A 21,061-nucleotide genomic window follows, 5' to 3' on the forward strand; every position below is an offset into this window, starting at 1 on the left:
CCCCCCCGCCCCAAGCCCTTATGACAAAATACCTACGACTTGATGTCTTTTACATTCGTTAACATCTCAAAATATTCCCATGTTATTCCTCCAAACTTGTAGGACTGCACGGGCCATCACCGCGTCAAGCGAGCGGCAACCCGCATGATGAGCACAAAACCAAATTCGAAACGCGCTGCCGTGGTGTCTGCCGGCCCTCTTATTGTCAGTCGGGAGGCGTTGAGAACCAAAGGGTCTTCCTGTAAGTTACTCAATTTTGATCAGATTGTGACGAGTTTATCTGTTAAGAATGTTCTCATGTTTTGACGTTGTACTATCCACATTTAAATATTAGACATGCAATATTGCCTACTGAATAAATGAAATGTCCCTTTTTTTTTTTTTTTTTTTTTTTTGCAGGGAAAGAGAATTTGACGATGCTCTCCATTGTGGCGGGGTTAGTGGGCATTTTGGGATTGGCAGTTGTGTCAGTGAGTGCAACCAAAGCGATTATGGCTTTCCACAAACGGCGTCAACAGAAATAAAGTGCTTGGAACTGTCATTTTTGTTGTGTTCATTTAAAAAAAAATGTTGTTCATACAAATCTACTTGACTGAATGGCGTCTACTCTTCCTTTCCACCTCATTAAGTGGCCAACACCAAGTCAATAGTGGGGCATTGCTTTTGAATAATTGAAATTGAGGCAAATTAATAACTTTGAATGTTGTCTTCACCAGTTTCAGAGTAAATCAATACTTTATGCATCGCTGCATAATTTATATTGCCTAATGGTGGCGGCAGCGCAGCAGGCTCGTCTGATTACGCTCGCGCTAAATTTGTAAAACGCCGAAGAAGATAGTTGACGCGTCATTTCCGCATCCGCTTAAAGATGGCGTCTGTAAACGGTATGGACGGCGTGAGTGAAGCGCAAACTGGTACATGGTCGAACAAAAAGCCGGGTTTCAGAGTAAATTAATACTTTATGCATAGCTGCATAATTTATATTGACGAATGGTGGCGGCAGCGCAGCACGCTCGTCTGATCACGCTCGCGCTAAATTCGTAAAACGCCGAAGAAGAAAGTTGACGCGTCATTTCCGCATCCGCTTAAAGATGGCGTCTGTAAACGCTGTGGACGGCGTGAGTGAAACGCAAACTGGGACATGGTCGAACAAAAAGCTGGGTTTCAGAGAAGATTAATACTTTATGCATAGCTGCATAATTTATATTCACTAATGGTGGCGGCAGCGCAGCAGGCTCGTCTGATTACGCTCGCGCTAAATTTGTAAAACGCCGAAGAAGATAGTTGACGCGTCATTTCCGCATCCGCTTAAAGATGGCGTCTGTAAACGCTATGGACGGCGTGAGTGAAACGCAAACTGGGACAGGGTCTGACAAAAAGCCGGGTAAGTAATGCGGGCTAAGTTGTACGTGTATATTGCCATATATTAAAGTACGCGATGCAACACTCTTGGCTAAAAAGAGGAGTTTTGAATCACCCTTAATCTTATTGCTTGCTTTAAACGTGTTGAATGATTGGCGTGCAGGAATTTGCACCGAAGCAACGCGTTGCCTTGTTTCTTTGTCTCGTTAAGAAGACCTAAATGATCATCTTTGTCCTTTGAAACGAATTCTAGAAATGTCATTCTAGTTGACGATTTTTCTAAATGGCTAATTTGTCTTCTAACTTAGTTTCTGTAAGCACCTCAAAAAAATAACAAAAGCGTTTCCTGGCCAGTTTATCCACAACAGTGTGAATTTGGTCTCAACTAAATACATTGGGCTCCTCTTGTACCTTGTCTGCAATCAAACCATATGTGATGAATTTGATTTCTGTCATGCAGCGGATGAAGCCGATCTGCTCACTGTTCCTGATGGCTGGAAAGAGGCACCATTCACTAAAGAAGACAACCCCCGCGGTATGTTGGAGGAGAGCAGTTTTGCTACCCTCTTTCCTAAATACAGAGAGGCCTATCTGAAAGATTGCTGGCCACTCGTCGAGAAGGCTTTGGGAGAAATGGTGGGTAAGCCACAAACTAGTCATGTCGCCGGAGAAAATTAGTCCCAAAACTCTGATGCCTGATCAACATGTTTCTTTTCAGTATGTGAAAGCCTCCCTTGACCTGATTGAAGGAAGCATGACTGTTTGCACCACAAAGAAAACCTTTGACCCATACATCATCATCAGAGCCAGGGATCTCATCAAGCTGCTTGCCAGGAGCGTTCCGTTTGAACAGGTGATTATCCTCGTGTTGACAGCAAACGTCATCGCATTCAGTGTTTCTCTCCTTCACATGTTTGTGTTTTTTTTTCCCACCGCCAGGCTGTGCGGATATTACAGGATGATGTGGCGTGTGACATCATCAAAATAGGGACCTTGGTGAGGAACAGAGAACGATTTGTTAAGCGAAGGCAGCGTCTTATCGGCCCGAAAGGTTCCACCTTAAAGGTGAGTCCCTTCATGTCATACGACCGTCAAAGCAACCTCAGTCATAGTTTATTCCCTCCCCCGTCCATCTCAATTAAATGACTTACGTCGTTGTCTCGTCCAGGCTTTAGAACTACTGACCAACTGCTATGTGATGGTTCAGGGCAACACCGTGTCCGCCTTGGGGCCGTTCAACGGCCTAAAGGAGGTCGGCACTTTCCACACCTATAGGATCTGTGATTTATTTTTCCAATTTTTGTATCGGCAAATAAATGGCACAAAGGAGATCATGTCTTGTTCTGTCACGTGTGATCTTGTTTAGGTGCGCAAAGTTGTCATGGACACCATGAAAAACATCCACCCCATCTACAACATCAAGGTACGACCCCCTGCTTGATTTCGTCCCCCTTCCTTGTCCCCGTGCCTGATGAAGAATGCTTTTTCATCCTTGTTCTGACCCTTCTGACGGAGATCACTCTCTCAGGGTTTGACTGCCACGGTTGGCTCATCCCAGGGCTGAAGGCACAAAAGATGATACCCGGTTGCATCCCATTGCAAAGTTCCAAATGTATTAATTTTTTTAAGCTCGTCTCTCTGCTGCAATTGGCAGACCCTGATGATCAAACGAGAACTGTCCAAGGACCCCGAACTCCGCGTGCAGAATTGGGAGCGCTTCCTGCCCAAGTTCCGACACAAGAACTTGACCAAGCGGAAGGAGCCCAGAAAGAAGAGTGTGAAGAAAGAGTACACTCCCTTCCCGCCGCAACAACCAGACAGCCAGGTCAGCACGCTCGCGAATGCAAATTTTCATCATATTCGATAATAATCATCATTGACGCTTGATGTTCTCACTAAAGGTCGACAAAGAATTGGCTTCGGGTGAATTCTTCCTGAGAGAAAGCGTGAAAAAGAGGGCGAAGATGGCAGAGATCAAGGCCAGTGCACTTCCGTGCGAATGACGTCATAATCACGCGAAACCGCATCTGCTAAATGACTTGGTTTATTTTAGGTGAAGCAAGCCGAGGCGCTGACCAAGAAGCAGGAGCAGCGGAAGAAAGCTTTCATTCCTCCGAAGGAGAAACCCTTACTGAAGAAGACGAAAGGTAGAAACGCAAAGTCCCGTGGTGTTGTACAGTAATGTATCCAACTGCCTTGACGAGCGCAACCCCACAAAAAAAAATTGCATGTTGCAGAATCGACTTCAGTATTTACATTATTCACTACAAACGAGCCATAGTTGGCATACGGGCTTGAGTAACGTCGCGGAATGAATGCAACAGATATGCGCAAAAGCGTTTTTTTGCGCAAACGGCATACCGTTTGACTTATCTGTGAAGGCCGAAATTCGAGGGTTCTTCGTGCGCAACTGACATGTTTATGTCTGCGGTTTCAGCACCCGTGGAAGGCAAGCTGGACATCGAGGCCATTAAGGCCAAAGTGAAAAAGGCCAAAACCAAGAAGCTGGGAGCTCCGCCGGTGAGCCCGGCGCCTCCCGTCACCAGCAGCACAAACAAAAAGAAGAAAACCAAGGGCAAAAGCTGAGCGTCACACAAGAACTCTGTCCTGAATCCCATGTGATGTGGTCTTTCCTGGAGTGGGAGAGAGGGGCAAATGTTCCACCCCCTGTTCTGTCGGGAACTTATCACATCGCAAATATGATCCCTTTCGGTTCTCTGTTCAGATTTTCTCTGCTCTGTATTTATCATGTGAATCTGTTTCTCTGTGACACTTCTATTGAGTTAAGAATAAATCTCTTTTTAATTTTTTTTAATAGATTTGAATTGCTTTTTTAAATGTTTTTTTGAACACAGTAATTCACAATTCTCTTTTTTGACTGTGGCGCGGGGCTTTCTCCAGGATGAGGCTGACAAACTCGTGTTTCTCCAGGCACCCTCGGCACTCCTCTCCCCACGAGGCTAAAATATTCCTCAGCTCCAGCACTCGCAGCTTTTTCAGGTCTTCACTGCTCAGGTCCCTCAACTCAGGCTCTGGGGAGGTGGAAGGGGACGACGTTTTAATAGCATACCACCCCATATAGACGGACGTTTTGCGCACCATGTTTGAGTTCACATATCTGCGTGTCCCTGCTGCTGAGGCGCTGGCATATCTTCTCCACAGGAACGTGGGAGGCCAGAGGCTGCGAGACGGACCCTGTGACACGGGTGGCTGCGTCGTTGCTGGCACCGAGGTAGTAACACTGTCACACAACAAAGGCCATTAATTCCCTCACTTGCAGTTGATCATTGAGAATACTTTGGGGAAAAAAAGTAATGGAATTAAAAGAGCATATTTTTATCCTGTATTTCTGTTTACAATATAGTGAATGTGCACTTTGCATCAATACATTGTCCATGTTGTTATGTCATATGTGTATTGCGTTTAATAATTGTGTTAAGTGCACTTAACTCATTCACTCCCAAAGACGTTTTTAAACGTCTTCAGACTTGGTCTGGAATTGGCTGGTACTGAATGAGTTTTAACAGGACTTTTTTTTTTTTTCCTTTGTCTTCTGTGATCAATAGTGTTCTCACCAGCCTCGCCTCCTTCCCCTGAGCAACAGAGCAAGCCCGCAAAAGTTCTTTCTCCATCAGAGCAGGGGTCAGCTCTTTATGGGTTGCCGTCACGCTTCCATATAGTCTGTGGAGAAATCCCACGCACACTGCAGACCGGTATTATTAATAGTCACAAAACATGCTTATTAATCTCATTCATGCTTCTTGGGCGAGAAACGATTGGGCCCCTCAGTCGTGCGCGCAGTATATTGACCACCCAATTGCTGTTCTGTCGATATGAGGTTACATGCAATGTAGATTTCGAAATCAGACACTTTGTTACCTTCGCAGTTTCCTGCCTTGGAACAAGACACCCGATTTAAAAGCAGCAGAGTGCAGAGGAGAAGCAACGACATAGTGTGGTGTTTGCTGTTATAAATAGCTGCATTGCCCAAACCAAATGTGCTCCCTTTGACCCGGAGACACATGAACCAATGTCACTGTCTTTACAAGTAATGTATTACACATATTCTACAATAATGGATATTTTATGTGTGTGTGGGGGGGGACTTTTCACAACTTGAAAAAAAAAGACATTGCTTTGGCCTCACCTAATTTAGAATATAGCTTTATTGCCATCTGGTGGAGTCATTGGCCAGTTACGTTGAATTTAGGTGAAGTAACTGAAGTCCAGAACCCAAGAAATGCAGTTTCCTTCGTGGATAAATTCATTGGTAGTTTCTTTGTCTTTAAATTAATCAAATGTGACGTAATTTTTCAGTCATACGAACGTTTCGAACCCCCTCCGTCCCCCAATAAAGCCCACATATTTTGTAGGCGTACACGCTATTATTTTGAAAATCTCTTCACCCGGATGCTGTTTACGTGCTTCCTGTCCACGTGATGCCGGCGGCTACATCTCATTCAGCATGGCTGCTATCGGCGTCCACTTCGGTTACACATGCGCTTGTGTGGCGATATTTAAGGTCAGCTCTTCCCGGTAATTTCTTAACGTTATCGTTGCGAATAAATCAGTAGCGGTTGTAGTTATCGCAACGGTATATTTAGTCAGAAATGGCGTGTTTTTTTTTTATTTTTTTAACAAATGCTAACTGCTGTGGATGCTGTATGATTTCCGGACACACGGTTGCGTGGAGTTTTGTCACAATTCTTCGATGTGAGACGACATGTATTTTCAGTTTTATTTGAATATGCTTTTAATGCGTGTAGGACGGTCGAGCTGACGTCATTGCCAACGATGCCGGAGACAGAGTGACGCCGGCTGTGGTCGCCTACAGGGAGAATGAGCAGGTAATTGATAAATGATTACTTCGGTATTACTGTTAGTTTTTTCCCCATAATGATTCCCCGTGGGTTTCTTTTCTTGATACGTGTCTACCTGCTACAAAGCCGATTTGGCATAGGCTTGATCAATATGGTCTGAAAATAAACTAGGTACAGTACTTCCTAATCCCATGACCTACTACTTTTTGCCAACGCGCATGTAAACTTAATATTTTAACATTAAATTGGTCACCAAGTAAACAAAATGAACTGTGAAGCTACATCTCTTTCTGTCGTGCGCAAAAAAAAAAAAAAAAAAAAATGCGTGAAGGATTCCACGAATGTAGTTGGACTTGGGGACGAAAAGGTTGCTGGATTGGAAAACTCAACGGAAGTCACAAGAATGAAAACAAAAACTGAATTGCCCAGTCCTACAAAGGTGTCTCAATACGACCGATGAAATGTTTCAACGTGTTTGTCTTCTACAGCTCGTGGGGATTGCAGCAAAGCAAGGACGGGTACGCAATGCCGCCAACACGGTTGACAAGGTCAAGCAAGTCCTGGGCAGAAGGTGTGATGCAATATTATCCTCGTCGTCAAATGGGGGTAGAGGTTTTCCGAAGGACTATTAAGGCCACAATGAAAAGGGGGGAGGGAAACAATCCTACAAGATCAGTCAGTTTTATGGGGCAGCAGTGAGAATGTTTTTACACAACTTAATTCTAAATTTGTGTCTTGGCTCCAGTGTGGCTCTAATACTCCTCTGGCAATGTACAATAATACAGTCATCTTGATTGCCTACTGAACTCACTGTATTGCACGATGGTCTTTCTCCATGAGCAGCTTTGATGACGCAGAGACGCAAGCTCATAAGTCACAGACAAAGTGTCAGGTGAGATTTTTATTTATTTATTTTTTAAACTCAATGGGCTCTGCCACCTAAAATTTTATTGGGAATTTGTGAGCATTGCCTGTTGCATGTACTCAGGTTGTAAACCGGTCTGGGAAGCCATATTATGAGATTACAGCAGGAGAACGGCCCAAATATGTTGCGCCGGAGGATGCCGCCAAACTCATATTTCACAAGATGAAAGGTAACACACATTCTCACACGCAAATCGACCGAAAATTCCATATTTATGTTCAACATTTTTTTTTTTCCCCAGAAACGGCTCAGTCAGCTCTCGGCTCCGATGTGACCGATGCCGTCATTACCGTCCCGTTTGAATTTGGGCCCCCACAGAAACACGCGCTGAGGTTCGGTCACATCCGTGCGACCTGTGCTTCATTTGCCGGTGTGGTTCTGTGCTCATCGGACGTCTTCGTTACGCAGGGAGGCAGCTGAAGCCGCCGGGTTCAATGTCCTCAGGCTGATCCACGAACCCGCCGCTGCTCTTTTAGCCTACAACATCGGGCAGGACTGTTCCGCTCCAAAGAGGTTCTGTCAATAAGTCTGAAAAGACGGTTAAAAACGTCTTTGGGAGTGAATGAGTTCATGAATTGTGCCCCCAAAAAAAAAAACATTTATTTGGCTCTGGTTTAGGGCCCGAAAATTCCATATTTATGTTCAACATTTTTTTTTTTCCCCAGAAACGGCTCAGTCAGCTCTCGGCTCCGATGTGACCGATGCCGTCATTACCGTCCCATTTGAATTTGGGCCCCCACAGAAACACGCGCTGAGGTTCGGTCACATCCGTGCGACCTGTGCTTCATTTGCCGGTGTGGTTCTGTGCTCATCGGACGTCTTCGTTACGCAGGGAGGCAGCTGAAGCCGCCGGGTTCAATGTCCTCAGGCTGATCCACGAACCCGCCGCTGCTCTTTTAGCCTACAACATCGGGCAGGACTGTTCCGCTCCAAAGAGGTTCTGTCAATAAGTCTGAAAAGACGGTTAAAAACGTCTTTGGGAGTGAATGAGTTCATGAATTGTGCCCCCCCCCCCAAAAACATTGATGTGTCTCTTGTTTCGGCAGCCATGTTCTGGTATACAAACTGGGTGGCATGTCACTGAGCGTGACCGCGCTGCAGGTGAACGGAGGACTGTTTCGCGTCCTGAACACCCACACTGACCACAGCATCGGCGGAGAAAGTTTCACGCAGGCCTTGGCCCAGCATCTCGCCACCGAGTTCAAACGGTACCGTCGCCATAGTTTTGAGTCCGCCATTGACGTGGACCGCTCGTGAACTCGCGTTTGATTGTCTGCGCGCGCAGCACTTTTAAACACGACGTGACCAGTAACGCACGAGCAATGCTCAAGTTGATGAACGGAGCGGACATGGCCAAGCACTCGCTGTCCACACTGGGTTCAGCCAATTGCTTTGTGGACTCGCTGCACGACGGCGCCGACTTTGACTGCAATGTCTCCAGGTTAGTGTGGAAATGTGGGAGTCGATGATAAAGTATCTTTTAAATCTGAGCATTTTATTGTGATTTGTGTGGCATTTGGGGAATAATAACTTCCTAAAGGTAGAATTGTCCCCAAAAAAATGTTCCTTGACAAATATAAGTAACATAAGATGTATTCCAGCATACACATCATTCAATATTTTTTTTTTTTCCTCAACGCAACCCCGTTGTGTTGTCTGCCCTCTTAGAGCTCGATTTGAACTGCTCTGCTCCTCCCTCTTCAACAAGAGCATCCAGCCAATCCGAAGCCTCCTGGAAAAGACCAAACTCTCCACCAGTGACATCAACAAGGTCAGTTTTATGTTGACTTTGACGATAACGGACGAGAAATGCTCACGCCGCACCCGTCGCAGGTGGTTCTGTGCGGCGGCTCGGCGCGGATCCCTCGTCTGCAGCAGATGATTCGCGACATGTTTCCTGACGTGGAGCTCCTGAGCTCGGCGCCTCCCGATGAGGTGATTGCGGTGGGTGCGGCCCTCCAGGCGGGTTTGCTGGTGGGTAGGGACCACCTTCTGTCCGATGAAGAATCAGTCCAAGTGGATGTCTCCGCCTCGGACATCCTACTCAAGGTAATACCCACCGAAGCCATTCCTACTGTGTCGTCACATAATATTTTGGGATCGTGCGGCAGGAGAGAGATCAATCCGGAGCGGAGGCGTTCACCGTGCTCCTTCCGTCCGGTTTGCCGCTTCCTGCCCGCCGAACTCACACTCTGAGCGGAGGGGGCCAACTCTCCTCCGTCTGCCTGGAGATTTACCAGCGATTTGACTCTGAGCAGCCAGAGAAGCTCGCCAAGGTATATTAACTCATTCAGTTACCAGCCAATTCTGGACCAAGTCTGAAAAGACGTTAAAAAACGTCTTTGGGAGTGAATGAGTTCAGCCGCAGCGTATTCCCAAATTCGCCGAAAAGGTTTTTTGTTTTTGTTTTTTTTTTTTTTTTTTGCTTGTACAGATTATATTGCGAGACCTGGAGCCCAAAGAGGAGAACCACAACATTGACACAGTGGTCACCATGAAACGGTATGGATGCTTTTTTTTTTTTTTTTATCATCGCGATTACCGACTGCATTTTGGTGTTCCTCCCATTATTTGTGTGTGTGTTAACAGGGATGGTTCCCTCCATGTCGCCTGTGTCGAGCAGAACAGCGGGAGGTCCGAGATCATCGACATAGCAGCCGCGTCATGAAACTAAATGACCCCAGACACTATGACATCCATTTTTTTTTTTTTTTTTTTTTTTTTTTTACACCCAAGATCAATAAACGTATAAATCGAAATTTTTACCCCTTCGGCTGCCAGTGACTACTTGGTGCTCTTCTGCGTGGGGTAATGTCAGGGTCTATAAATATATTTACAATAAGTTGTCATACCATTAAAAAAAAAAAGTATATCCCTATTTGTAGGGTAATAAAACGGCACAATGAACCACTTTAGCTCACCTTAGCTTTGGGCCAAACAAAAACTCTGATTGTGACATCCCAGAAAAAATCGGGTGTCTGTGTGTATTTTTTTTTTTTTTTTTTTTAAACAAAAGGCACATTATTACAAGGATTTTATTCTTTTTAAGGAGAAAGTGTCATGTCCTTTTTAGAGAATAATGGCAGCTTTTCCAGAGTTAAAAAAAAAAACTGAAAAATGTGACTTTTTTTTCTATCATTAAACCGACTTTCTTGGGAAAATGTGAGGTGTCAACAATTGGAGGACACATTGCGGTCATCGACAAAGGATCATCAATAGGTGAGCTCCAAGGTTTGATTCAACATTTTATGTTGCATTGTAAGTAAACGCTACGCATTGAAACGAATACATTTCATAATATTCAAACAACAATCATTGTCTGCGCTTATACGAAGAAAGGTTGTCAAAAGTCTTTTGGATTTCACTATTGCTTCCTACGCACCCCATACTAAAACGTTTCATCTGTTTGGAACTTCAACCTCTCGATTTGAACTCATCCCAGATGTGTGATCCTTCCTCTATTCTTCCCTTCAGCAGCCGTGCTCGGGGACGATGCGACACTTGAGGATCTTCAGGTAGTTCTTGATCTTGTCCGAGTCGCGGCGAAAGCAGTAGAGGAGCTCGTGGTCTTTCATCAGGCGCCACCCGCCGCTTTCCGAGGGCAGGAAATCCGCCAGGGTGCCGACGGAGTTGCTGATCATCCCCAGTGTCTGCATCTAAGGTAGAGAAATGCACAATGTGCCTTCATAGTTGTCATCTTTAACCCTTTCACGCACCAGTAATAACTTGATAAGCTGTTCACTGTAGTGACCGCTGTCCCCGAAAGGGTTAATTTAGCGTCTCGGTTTCACGAGTACCTTTTCGGCCACTTTTTCCACACCTTTGCGTAGCTCATGCACCATGTCGCTCATCTCGAGGGCCTTGTCCGAGCTGAAGTTGGCCAGGTCATGCTGGTGGGCTGTGATCTGGTGGAAGTGCCACAGGGGGTCTCTCCACGCCATGAGGAGCTTCAGGATCACCTCGGTTAGCTCCTCGCGCTACAATCACAATAGGACAATTTGGAATGGGGGGAGTTGGGAAATTCCATTTTAGTTCAGCTTTCCACGTGGAACTAAATAGACATTACCGGTTCTACAAAACGTACCCTGAGCACCTCATACCGGGATTAAACGTAAAGGCAGATTTACCGCTATTTTCTGAGCGTTCTCCTTGCCGTTGGGGGTGAGGAGGTTGGAGGTGTGACAGTTGCGACTGATCCTTCCAACGTGATTCCGACTGGGCACGAAGTACTGCTCCTGCTTCGGTGCACATCCCAAGAGTGAAATATCAGAGGTCCGATGTCATGTAAATGTCACCGGGTGGCTGCGTAGCTGTGATGACTGGCAATACTGTACTACAATGCTATGTCAGGTTTAATTCAAATGAGTATGTGGCTTTATGAATGCAATCATAACTTTTAATGGGCAGTCTCAGTCTTGAAATTATTTGAACAGTTGTATTTTTCATGTTTGCATCACACAAACAGCAATCAGTAGTCAATTTCGTCATAAATGTACAAAAAAATGTCTTCATATGTCATTGAAAGCCCATGTTTCCGAGTCTCTACTGTTTTTAGGGATATCTTCTGTTCGGCTTCTCTCGTCTCATCCGAGAACCAATTTCAATCAGACTTTCAGCATATACAGCTAAGTTTTAATGGGCAGTCTCAGTCTTGAAATGATTTGAACAATTAGCATTTTTGCATGTTTGCGTCACATAAACAGCAATCAGCAGGAGTAGTCAATTTCGTCGTAAATGTACTAAAAATGTGTCTTCATATGTCATTGAAAGCCCATGTTTCCGAGTCCTTATTGTTTTTCGGGATATCTTCTATTCGGCTTCCCTCGTCTTTTCAGAGAACCAATTTCAATCAGACTTTCAGCATATACAGAACGATGGGTATGCAAATGATGAAAAAAAATGCCACTTACAAACTCAGAGTGAAGGTCATTGGAGATGCCGTGCATCCTGGCCGAGTGTTGGATGACTCTGTCAAACAGGTTGGCCAGCGAGAGCACGCGGCACCTGGACTTACAGGAGCAATGGAAATACCTGATGTGAGGCTTCGCGGCATCCTGCAAAGTGAAGTGGAGCTCCTTTCTCCCGAGTGTATAGTGTAAGTGTCCCTCTCTGACTCTTTAATAGTGACCAAAAGAGCAAGGAGGCGGGGAGGGAGCCAGGTTGCGAAGGGGTCAGACGTTTGACATGGTGTTCGTACTACAGTGAATCATGAATCATAGCTTGAGATCACACACTCGTGGAAACAACTTTAAACGTATGAAACAGGGACATTTTAACAATACAAGATTTATTTATTTTTTTAGCTCTGATAGAATCAGCTCACCTACAACCCAATTGAAGACAAGCACTATAGAAAATGATAGATGGATTTTATCAGAGAATTTGTGATATAGCATGTTTTTTTTCCCCAACAGTGAAGTGTGACAATGTTAAATCTTTGTTTTAAATCTAAAAATTATGATTTTTGAGTCCCAAACTAGAATAATAATTTCACAAATGAATGCAAGACAGAAGGGACTGAGGATAGTGCCTTGTGGTACACCATGACTGATACTTAACAGTCCTTGCGAGTGAAACTTTTGACTCTTTTTGTATGATCCTTAACAAGGCGTTTGATTTATTAAAGGCTTTAAATTCATATATCCGTTTTTTTAACCTTATTGTCACTCCACGGCCCCTGAAATATCAAGAAGCAGAATCAGTGTGCAGCTATTTCTGGAATATCGGAATATAGTCATTTTCATTTTGTCATGGGGTGTTGTGCGTAAAGTGTTGAGGAAAAGGAATGTATTCCATATTTTATGAAGGCTGTGGCCTAACACTATATGGAGGGGGGGGGGTGAAATGCTCTGAATATGTCTATAGGCTCCACTGAGGGCAACATATTGGGCAAATATGTCGAATGCCAATTTGTCCGTCACCTGCACCCAAAAGTCCTCCACATCCGGTGCACGTGTTGTCTTGTGTGCAAGCGAGACCCGGAATAACCCCCTGGGCGCGCGACGAAAGCAGTGGCATCATTAAGAGGGTATGTCGGTGGACTGTATTCAAAATTTAGTGTTTACTCACCAGCCACGGGGCAAACCCCTGAGAACAGATGACAAAAAAAAAGGTCATTGGAAGCAGTGCGGGCACTAACAGGAAGAGAAGACTGGCCCGGCGAGCGACCTTCTGCCGGAGCTCACAGTGCCACTGAGAGCAGTGTGTCACTTTGTGTTCAAAGATGGTTGAATGTCAAACAATCGTGTTTTTAATTCATGTCGTAAGCGGTTGACTCACCGGCATGCGTACGTAATACAGCAGGGTTCCCCAAACTGTGGGTTGGGAGCCAAAATAGTTCCAGCTGTCAAACTCACGTTCTTATTTAATTTCAATTCATAGTCAAATTACCCTAACTTGCATGTTTTTGAAATGTGAGAGGAGGCTGGAGTGATGAGATGTGTTCTTAGGAACATTTATAGATGATACGTCCATGTTAAGGTGACGGGATTCTGTTGCACGTTTATCAAAACCCCAAATGACGTTTGGCATGTTGTCCCCTTGTCCATTTCAGACTGACCCGCGCTGGAGTGGGTTCACAGAAGTGCTATCCGTGACCAGGGGCTTTTCTTGGCAGGCTGTCGGGGAACAGACGTCACCTGGGAACGCACTCTCAATGGGATGTAACATTTTGTTTATGAATGGACACCGGTGTGTCTCAATAAATTAAAATATTGCGAGAACATGAAGTTTATTACACTAGTTGAGTTCAAAAAGTACAACTCATGTTGTATATTCAATATACAGGTTAGGCAGGAATTGACCTTTTCCAAAGTATAAGTGCTCACTCTGTATAATATGAGAACGACTTTTAGAATTGAACGACTGTGTATGATATTCAACATTGAGCCGCAGCTGCATATTGTATACATTTAAATCATTGTGATTTTGCATCATTATGTTATTGTTGACAGAAATGCCAACAACACTGCAGAGAGCAGTAAACTGGTTTTAAAAACAGTTAATTCGTCCGTAACTGAGCGTGCGTTCGACGTAATTCGCGCTCATGCCGACGTCGTTCACATGGTAACGTATGTCGGTTAACAGTGATCGGAAGTCGCTTTTCGTGAAAGGGGATTCTTGGTTCATCGTCTTCGCCATAGTATGTAATTACTTAACACTCTTACAGTGTGAAAATAATTGAAATATTTCACCTTTTAATGTTAAAAACTTTTATTTTTTATTTTTATTTTATAAAAGGAACGCGGAAAGCGTCAGTGCAGTCTCGCAAATTCATTTGACTTCAAATGCCGGGCGGGCGAGGTTTTATTCACACCAATTCATTTGCAACAATTTTCCGCCTGCGGGGGACGCTAGATATTAAAACAAGCTCCTTCTCTGACGTAGGTACCTTCGTGGCAGGAAGTTTGTTTTCTGTCAGAGCCAAGATGGCGTCCTCCGCAGGGGGAGACGTCGGTGCTGAAAATCTGTCAAAAGAGTCTTTGAATCGAGTTGATACACTTGACAGTCGTTGTTTTTCGGATCTTTCTGACGAAATGCGTGACTATGTGGTGGGTTTTTTGGACAAAGAAGTGGGCAGCGACTTGAAATCTCTGAGGAATGTGGGAAGCCTTTTGGAGAAATTAAAAGAGGACAACAGCACGTTAGAAAAACAGGTGAGCATTAAATGTACAACAAGACATCGGAAATGTTTGAATCGATGTGTCGTGTACCTCCATTTAGGTGTTCACAGTGTCCAGCTCTGCACCTCCCCAAGTGTCTGCAGCTCTGTCTGCTGCTGAAGATGCCAGATCTTCTTTGGAGGAGCTTCTGCAACGAGAGAAACTCATCTCCACAAAACTGCAACAGGTAAATAAGACGACACGATATATATCTTTTTTTAATTTTACACTTTGAAACGTCACTGTGAAGTGCGTTTTTTGCCGAAATGGGTTGTTTTACTACTGTCAAATATGAGATAGTATTGGATAAGATGAGCTGCGGTACTTTCTCCAATTACATACTGTGTAATTATGACCAAATTCCTCCGGAAATATTTGCAAAAAGCAGTTCTCTGTTCCCACTCGTAGCACCTCCAAGGCTCCCAGCCATGGATGGATACTCTCAGCCGCAAGCTGAGCCAAGTGGAGACGGTGGAGAGACACATGAAGTATCTCCGCTGCCTTCAGCACATTGAAGAGCTCAGGTACGAAATCCAATCCCTGCCGTCTGTTTTTTTTTTCCTTTTCTTTTTTTAAATGACCATCTTGGATTTACTGCACTCTGTGTATCCACAGCGCTGTTGTCCAACAGTGTCTGATGACCAGCAGCGTGTGGGAGGCCATCAGGGCTGTGGAGAGCATGGCCGTAATGGATGCCGGTCTGAGTGAGTCCAAATGTTCTCACCTGCGGGACTTTCTCCGCGAAACTCTTCACTTCTGGCACAAGATCATCAAGGATCGGCTGGCTGGGTAAACGGCCCACTTCATCCCTGTCAAGCATGTATACATGTGACATACAGCGGTACCCTGACTTACGATTACAATTAAATCATTCTTCCCTATTGAACGAAATCATATTTTGGTTGAAGTTAACTCATCTCTTCATCTTGTGCAATTCTCAGGGATTTGGAGAAGGTGTTGACCCAGCTCCACTGGCCGATCATCTCCCCTCCTACCCAGTCTCTCACGCCCGCTGCCAACGGGCAAGAGCTGGCCAGTCAGCTGGAGCTGCTCGTCACACAGCTGCTGGCCCTCCAGACATCGTATCCTTCCCTTCCAAATGTCCGAGTCAAGGAAGTGACTCAAGTAAGCCGTCGGATTCTTTAACTCTCTCCCGTCCAGTGATGACCTCATCTCTCAGAGGACGTCGCCCTGCTCCAAAGCCGAAGCCCAGGCAGTGGCTTTCCCCAAAGATCCTCCGCTCTGCCTGCCCATCAAGATCATGCTGCAGCCACTCAGCAAGAGGTTCCGATATCACTTCTATGGCAATCGACAGACCAACACTCCCGGCAAGGTTGCTCTACCCTTCACTCGTCATGCATCCACGCAACCCTCTGTTTGTGAAACTTGCGTCTGTGCGTTCATTTGCAGCCTGAGTGGTACCTGACTCAGGTGCTCATGTGGATAGGGAACAACACAACCTTCCTGGAGGAAAAGATCCAACCTATCCTGGACCGAGCTCATGCCACCGTCAATGCCAGGGTGCGTATAATTCAATGAGCTCATGCCTTGTATTTTTGATGAATAGTAGCCCCACCGCCCCAAAAAAAAAAAGTTTATATATCAGCGAAGAAATTCAGTGAGTTATTAGAATAACCGAGGGTACTCTTTCAGGTCGAGTTGTGTCGAGGCCTGCTCACTTTAGTCCGGGAGAAGGTGGCAGGTGACGCGTCCCGCCTGCTCTACGACGACACGCTCTTCTGCCACCTAGTGGAGGAGGTGCTCCAGTTCGAGAAGGAGCTGCGGAGCATCCACTCCTACCCGCCGCCTCTGCCCGGCTTGCTCCACCTGCTGCTCGATGACGCCGTCCTCCAGAAGTGGCTCACGGTGGAGAAGAAAAGTAGGTTGGCAAAATTTTCCCGGCGGCGGGCGATGGCGCAACGCTAAAAACGCGTATTGCGTGTGTGTGCGCGCAGTGGCGCTGGAGAAGGTGGATCAAATTTTCCCGGCGGCGGGCGATGGCGCAACGCTATAAACACGTGTTGCGTGTGTGTGTGCGCGCAGTGGCGCTGGAGAAGGTGGATGGCATGTTGTCAGCTGAAGGAGCGTGGATCTCTCAGTACAAAGACATCCGAGACATGGATGAGCTCAAGTCCCCGGATTGTGCCGAGACCTTCATGACTCTGCTCCAGGTCATCACGGGTAAAGCCTTGACCCCAAATGGGATAAACACTGAGCACCACTACAATGTTAAAATGTATTTCTGGTTATTTTTTTTTTCCCCCCTTTTAGACCGCTACCGGCCGTTACCTTGTCCGTCCGCACAGCTGAAGTTTCTGGAGCTCCAGAAAGAGTTGGTGGATGACTTCCGTATACGACTCACTCAGGTCATTTCAAACAATACATTTGGGTTAGAGTTGCCCCCATAAATGAAAATACAATCCTTGGCTTTTCCTCTTTCATCTATAACGGCTTCAAACAGCAAAGAGTATGCAGAAAGGTGGTTAAGATTGTGTCTTAGGTGTTGTATTATTTTGTTCTGACCGCGGTCGAGAAACCGGCGCTCGCTGAACGACTTTTCTCTTCCGTTTCATTCAGGTGATGAAAGAGGAGTCGCGCTGCCCGCTCAGTCCACGCTACTGCGCCATCCTCAACGCCGTCAACTACATTTCCACCATCTTGACGGACTGGGGGGACAATGTGGTAAGGCTCGATCCGTGGGTGTGATTGTGACCGATGGCTTGACACTTCAAATTGGGAGTCTTTCCGCATGTGTATTTATTTTTATTGGTTAACCCTTTCAGGGACAGGGGTTGTCATTGTTTATGCACGAAAGGGTTAATGATTAAAAACAATTTTTTGCTCATTTCCCGCTCGTTTAGTTTTTCCTGCAGCTGCAACAGGCGGCCGTGGCGCTCGGCGACGAGGCGGCGGTGGTGGGTGGCTTGGGGATGATGGAGATGGGTCGCCTGGCCTCCATGGAGAGCTCGCTCTTCGAAGGCCTGCTGGCCCTGCTGGATCGACTTCGAGGAGACATGATGGGCCGGCTGCTGGACGGCATTATGAGGGACATCGCGGAAAAAGCCAAAACATATTGCCAAGACAGGTGCGGATTCTTCTTCTTCCTTGTCAGTCGCGAGCGTTGGCTCGGCATGAATCGCCTCCGTTCTCCTCCCGCCCTTGTAGGTGGTTTTCTCATCCGTCCCAGCACGACCTGTCCGCCATGACTTTGTCCAGTTCCGCGTGTCCCATGATGCTTTGCATCAGGGACAGTCTGTTGAACCTGCATCAGGTTTTAAGTCTGTCGCTGTTCCAGCTGGCTTGGCAGGGCCTCGCAGAGAGACTGGACAGCTTTCTCTACCAGGAAGTAAGCAGATACATTTGCCCGCCTCCCTCACCCAACCCAATTTAAAAGGCTTATTAAAGGTAGCAGGACACCCTTGCGTAACTGGAATCAAGTGACTTTATATGTCCATGCATTTCTCTCTCTTTCAGGTGGTCCTGTCCAATCATTTTAGCGATGGAGGAGCAGCTCAGCTTCAGTTTGACATGACCCGAAATCTTTTCCCTCTCTTCGGTCACTACTGCAAAAGACCTGAGAACTTTTTTAAGCAGTAAGTACAGAGAAAGGTGCATCGTAGACCTTCTTTTACATTCGGCGGTGAAGGGGAAAAAGTTCCACCTGAATGTGTAAATCAGGATGCTTATGAGCACGTAGATGAAACGCACGATTTTCATTTCAAATGTCCCACTGCATATTTTGAACGTAGCATTCTGCTAAGAAAAAGCACAGTCTTGTTTATTATTATTTTTTTTTAAAATCAAATTTCCCGTCTTCCCAGTGTTAAGGAAGCCTGCATCATCTTGTGCCTTAACGTGGGTTCTGCTATCCTGCTGAGGAACCTCATCAAGGAGTCTTCCTCAGCAGAGGACACCAGGGATTGGACGGGAAGGGACGACCCCTCGCCGCAGTCCGCCTTGAACGAGTTGGGAGTTTACTACTTGGCCCCTTGTGATGTCTTAATTCTCTTTAACCTCAGAGCCTCCTGGCCTGGACAGTGACAGTTGGGATTTCCCAATCTTATCAATCCACAATTTCACATTTGACTTCCATCATGTACAAAATATAGATCCATTTGTTGTCATCCCCAAACCCATCAGAGTCCTTTTATTATCCGGAATGGCTTGCTGTACATCAAAACTACATGTAACACTTTGGGGAGACTAAAAGAAGAAAAAAAAAAAAAGAATCCCCATTGGGCAAACACGTAATTAATTGCTGGATCTGCTCCGACCCTTAAGGCAAATGACTCGACTCCATCCTGAATGAGTGCAAACTGTTCCCATGGGGAGGCTCTTCAGTTCAGTAAAGGAGCTTTTGTGTCCTTTTAATCACCCAAGACAGTCCGGTCTTGTCAATATAAAAGTCTTAAATCTCCCATGTGGACGACACATCTATTTCTCCGGCTGTTCCACAACCTGGATGTTGATGCTCTCCTTCTTGCCTTTGTGTCCCGGTAGTTTGAGATTCCGCTCGGTTAAAATCATGTTCGATTCCTCTTCCTCGGAGTCAGAAGAACTCTCCTTGTCCTCCTCCGACTCGCTATCTGATCCGCTGAGCTCTACCAGCGCAACGTCCTGGAAAACACGGAAGAAGAACTGAACCACCGTGTACAAATCATGTCGTCAAACGAACTGTGGAAAAGTTTTCTGCTCACCATCTCGATAATTTTCTCTGCCGCCTCAACGTCCTCTATGTCGAAATGTGTTGCAGAAGTTTCTTCAATCTGCTGCTTTAGCTTCTGATTGGCTTCCGCGATCTGCGGGAGGAAATTCTGCAGCCGTTCCATCACTGTTCCAGAACAGAAATCCCAATTTGTATTTGCGCATGCGTTTCTTCTTCGTTCCATCGGTCAGTACTGTATGCCAATGATCACAATTCATCTCACCGCTGCTGCGTGGAACTCTTTCTGTCTTCAGCCCATCCCGTGGTTTCAGCAGCAGCTTCTCAACGAGACCTGAGTAACAAAAATGACAATATTTAAGCTTTTAAATAAACAAACGATCGAGTACAGTCCGTCCCCGACTTACGTTGTGACGCGGGACACGAAGGCACACTCAGTATTGTATTTACTTTCCACATAGGTTTGATATGTATCGCCGAGAAGGGATTTTCAATTATTGACTATAATAATAAAGTCGGGAGATTTTAGTACAAATGCATTCGTCGTAAACCGAAGGACCCTCTACAGTACTAGCATGAGGTTTTCTAACTAAATCACGTAAAAGCAACCCATTCAATGCAACCTCCCCTTTTAAGAGCAAAAAAAAAAAAATCTGGTTTTCTTTGCTCACCTCCACCGCTACCGCATGACAACAAATCCTGCGAACTTGATTTACTCCGTTTATCCATTACAGAAGCAACACGACGCCAAAATGTTCGCGTGTTTTTTTTGTTTTTTTTTTGGAAGGGGTGGGGGACTACATCCGGGTCACAAGTAACATGAGTGATACTATGTTCTGTGTGTCTGTTGCGCCTCTAACGGTCAGGAGGAGTTCGGTAAATAAAAATAAAAAAAAACGCCATGTACTGCAACTGTTATGTCATAACAAATCATTTATGCCAGTGAAACTTTCCCCTCTAACATAATATACGAAATAAACGTAAACTGGAATGACTACAATACAAAAGCTCTTTTAAAGCGCGTCACACCCGTGTACCGAAAAGAGTGCGGCGCGGGCCGAGGAAAGAGAGGTACCATCTTTGTTTCGCAGATGATCTTGGGCCAGCTCGCTGACGCGGCTGTGTGTGAGACTGTCATCATCGGCTTGCATCTTCTTCGATTTTGGATGAAATGTCTTCGCGTCGCAATGGTAAACTTCCCGAATAAGACGCGCTTAAAAAATACGATATGAATTATAACCACGTGCTTCGTTTATGTCCGAAACGTCGACCGTAGCCTTTGTTTTTCCCAACGTTGAAAGCGTTGGAAGACTGGTGGAGCCGCAAACATTTCTCTTTTTTTTTTACACAGCTAGCGTAGCACGTTGCTAACTATCACCAACACTGATTTACGAAATATTTGTCTGCTTTTTAGGCTATTCGAATTCAACGTGAAGTTTTTTTATTTTTTTTTTATTTTACATGAGACGTTATCTCAAATGTCAACCGTGAATAAGAAAGTGAGAGCGTCAATACAAAAACGTCATACCCCTGGAAAATTAAAAACTGGGTGTCAATTTTGCATTTTAATCTTTGAAAACTACATTTCCACACTCGTTATTTATGCGGAGACGTAAACAAATGTTCTCTG

At 45.4% G+C, this 21,061-nt stretch overlaps 7 protein-coding genes across 10 annotated transcripts in view; 4 read left to right on the forward strand and 3 right to left on the reverse strand.

Annotated features, from left to right (window-relative positions):
* Positions 1 to 541, forward strand: part of LOC109528804 (uromodulin-like 1) — a 9,755-nt gene extending 9,214 nt beyond the window's left edge. Inside the window, exons 18-19 of the mRNA XM_019891784.1 lie at positions 103 to 241; positions 400 to 541. Coding sequence (XP_019747343.1) covers positions 103 to 241; positions 400 to 524 — 264 coding nt within the window. The 3' untranslated portion in view covers positions 525 to 541. The remainder of the gene's footprint in view (positions 1 to 102; positions 242 to 399) is intronic.
* Positions 542 to 1,240: 699 nt separating this feature from the next.
* On the forward strand, positions 1,241 to 4,179 carry krr1 (KRR1 small subunit processome component homolog). 2 transcript variants are annotated; one of them, XM_019891823.1, is made up of 10 exons: positions 1,241 to 1,384; positions 1,823 to 1,995; positions 2,078 to 2,215; positions 2,302 to 2,427; positions 2,531 to 2,614; positions 2,729 to 2,785; positions 3,017 to 3,187; positions 3,264 to 3,341; positions 3,416 to 3,509; positions 3,800 to 4,179. In XM_019891823.1, the coding sequence occupies exons 1-10, from the start codon at positions 1,315 to 1,317 to the stop codon at positions 3,946 to 3,948; spliced, it is 1,140 nt and encodes a 379-aa protein (XP_019747382.1). In that variant the 5' UTR covers positions 1,241 to 1,314; the 3' UTR covers positions 3,949 to 4,179. The 2 variants fall into 2 exon arrangements, with proteins under 2 accessions (XP_019747382.1, XP_019747381.1); XM_019891822.1 differs by having other exon boundaries at positions 1,242 to 1,384; positions 1,823 to 1,998; positions 2,081 to 2,215.
* Positions 3,997 to 5,437, reverse strand: cdnf (cerebral dopamine neurotrophic factor). Of its 2 annotated transcripts, none has more exons than XM_019891833.1 (4): positions 5,242 to 5,437; positions 4,938 to 5,043; positions 4,462 to 4,603; positions 3,997 to 4,394 (listed from the first exon to the last, which is right to left on the reverse strand). In XM_019891833.1, exons 2-4 carry the CDS (start codon positions 4,992 to 4,994, stop codon positions 4,222 to 4,224), a joined length of 372 nt encoding a protein of 123 aa, XP_019747392.1. In that variant the 5' UTR covers positions 4,995 to 5,043; positions 5,242 to 5,437; the 3' UTR covers positions 3,997 to 4,221. The 2 variants fall into 2 exon arrangements, with proteins under 2 accessions (XP_019747392.1, XP_019747391.1); XM_019891832.1 differs by having other exon boundaries at positions 4,938 to 5,065.
* Positions 5,438 to 5,749: 312 nt separating this feature from the next.
* hspa14 (heat shock protein 14) lies at positions 5,750 to 9,836 on the forward strand. Its single transcript, XM_019891813.1, has 14 exons — positions 5,750 to 5,884; positions 6,129 to 6,209; positions 6,671 to 6,753; positions 7,026 to 7,074; positions 7,171 to 7,276; positions 7,349 to 7,439; positions 7,516 to 7,620; positions 8,154 to 8,315; positions 8,393 to 8,548; positions 8,776 to 8,878; positions 8,941 to 9,156; positions 9,219 to 9,383; positions 9,542 to 9,609; positions 9,697 to 9,836. The coding sequence occupies exons 1-14, from the start codon at positions 5,828 to 5,830 to the stop codon at positions 9,773 to 9,775; spliced, it is 1,521 nt and encodes a 506-aa protein (XP_019747372.1). The 5' UTR covers positions 5,750 to 5,827; the 3' UTR covers positions 9,776 to 9,836.
* Positions 9,837 to 10,337: 501 nt separating this feature from the next.
* Positions 10,338 to 13,392, reverse strand: prl2 (prolactin 2). The gene is made up of 5 exons (XM_019891766.1): positions 13,387 to 13,392; positions 12,018 to 12,116; positions 11,235 to 11,342; positions 10,905 to 11,084; positions 10,338 to 10,763 (listed from the first exon to the last, which is right to left on the reverse strand). The coding sequence occupies exons 1-5, from the start codon at positions 13,390 to 13,392 to the stop codon at positions 10,578 to 10,580; spliced, it is 579 nt and encodes a 192-aa protein (XP_019747325.1). The 3' UTR covers positions 10,338 to 10,577.
* A 1,105-nt stretch (positions 13,393 to 14,497) lies between these two features.
* On the forward strand, positions 14,498 to 18,970 carry rint1 (RAD50 interactor 1). Of its 2 annotated transcripts, XM_019891799.1 has the most exons (15): positions 14,498 to 14,762; positions 14,830 to 14,955; positions 15,177 to 15,292; positions 15,384 to 15,557; positions 15,710 to 15,850; positions 15,930 to 16,101; positions 16,179 to 16,289; positions 16,422 to 16,647; positions 16,812 to 16,949; positions 17,040 to 17,134; positions 17,346 to 17,450; positions 17,630 to 17,853; positions 17,934 to 18,114; positions 18,243 to 18,361; positions 18,590 to 18,970. In XM_019891799.1, exons 1-15 carry the CDS (start codon positions 14,535 to 14,537, stop codon positions 18,807 to 18,809), a joined length of 2,376 nt encoding a protein of 791 aa, XP_019747358.1. In that variant the 5' UTR covers positions 14,498 to 14,534; the 3' UTR covers positions 18,810 to 18,970. The 2 variants fall into 2 exon arrangements, with proteins under 2 accessions (XP_019747358.1, XP_019747359.1); XM_019891800.1 differs by lacking the exons at positions 14,498 to 14,762; positions 14,830 to 14,955; positions 15,177 to 15,292 and having other exon boundaries at positions 15,523 to 15,609.
* nopchap1 (NOP protein chaperone 1) lies at positions 18,887 to 20,637 on the reverse strand. Its single transcript, XM_019891838.1, has 4 exons — positions 20,103 to 20,637; positions 19,697 to 19,765; positions 19,466 to 19,599; positions 18,887 to 19,385 (listed from the first exon to the last, which is right to left on the reverse strand). The coding sequence occupies exons 1-4, from the start codon at positions 20,158 to 20,160 to the stop codon at positions 19,203 to 19,205; spliced, it is 444 nt and encodes a 147-aa protein (XP_019747397.1). The 5' UTR covers positions 20,161 to 20,637; the 3' UTR covers positions 18,887 to 19,202.
* Positions 20,638 to 21,061: the final 424 nt, after the last annotated feature.

This window comes from Hippocampus comes, unplaced genomic scaffold (assembly GCF_001891065.2).
Source record: "Hippocampus comes isolate QL1 unplaced genomic scaffold, H_comes_QL1_v1.1 scaffold63, whole genome shotgun sequence".
NCBI lineage: Eukaryota > Metazoa > Chordata > Actinopteri > Syngnathiformes > Syngnathidae > Hippocampus > Hippocampus comes.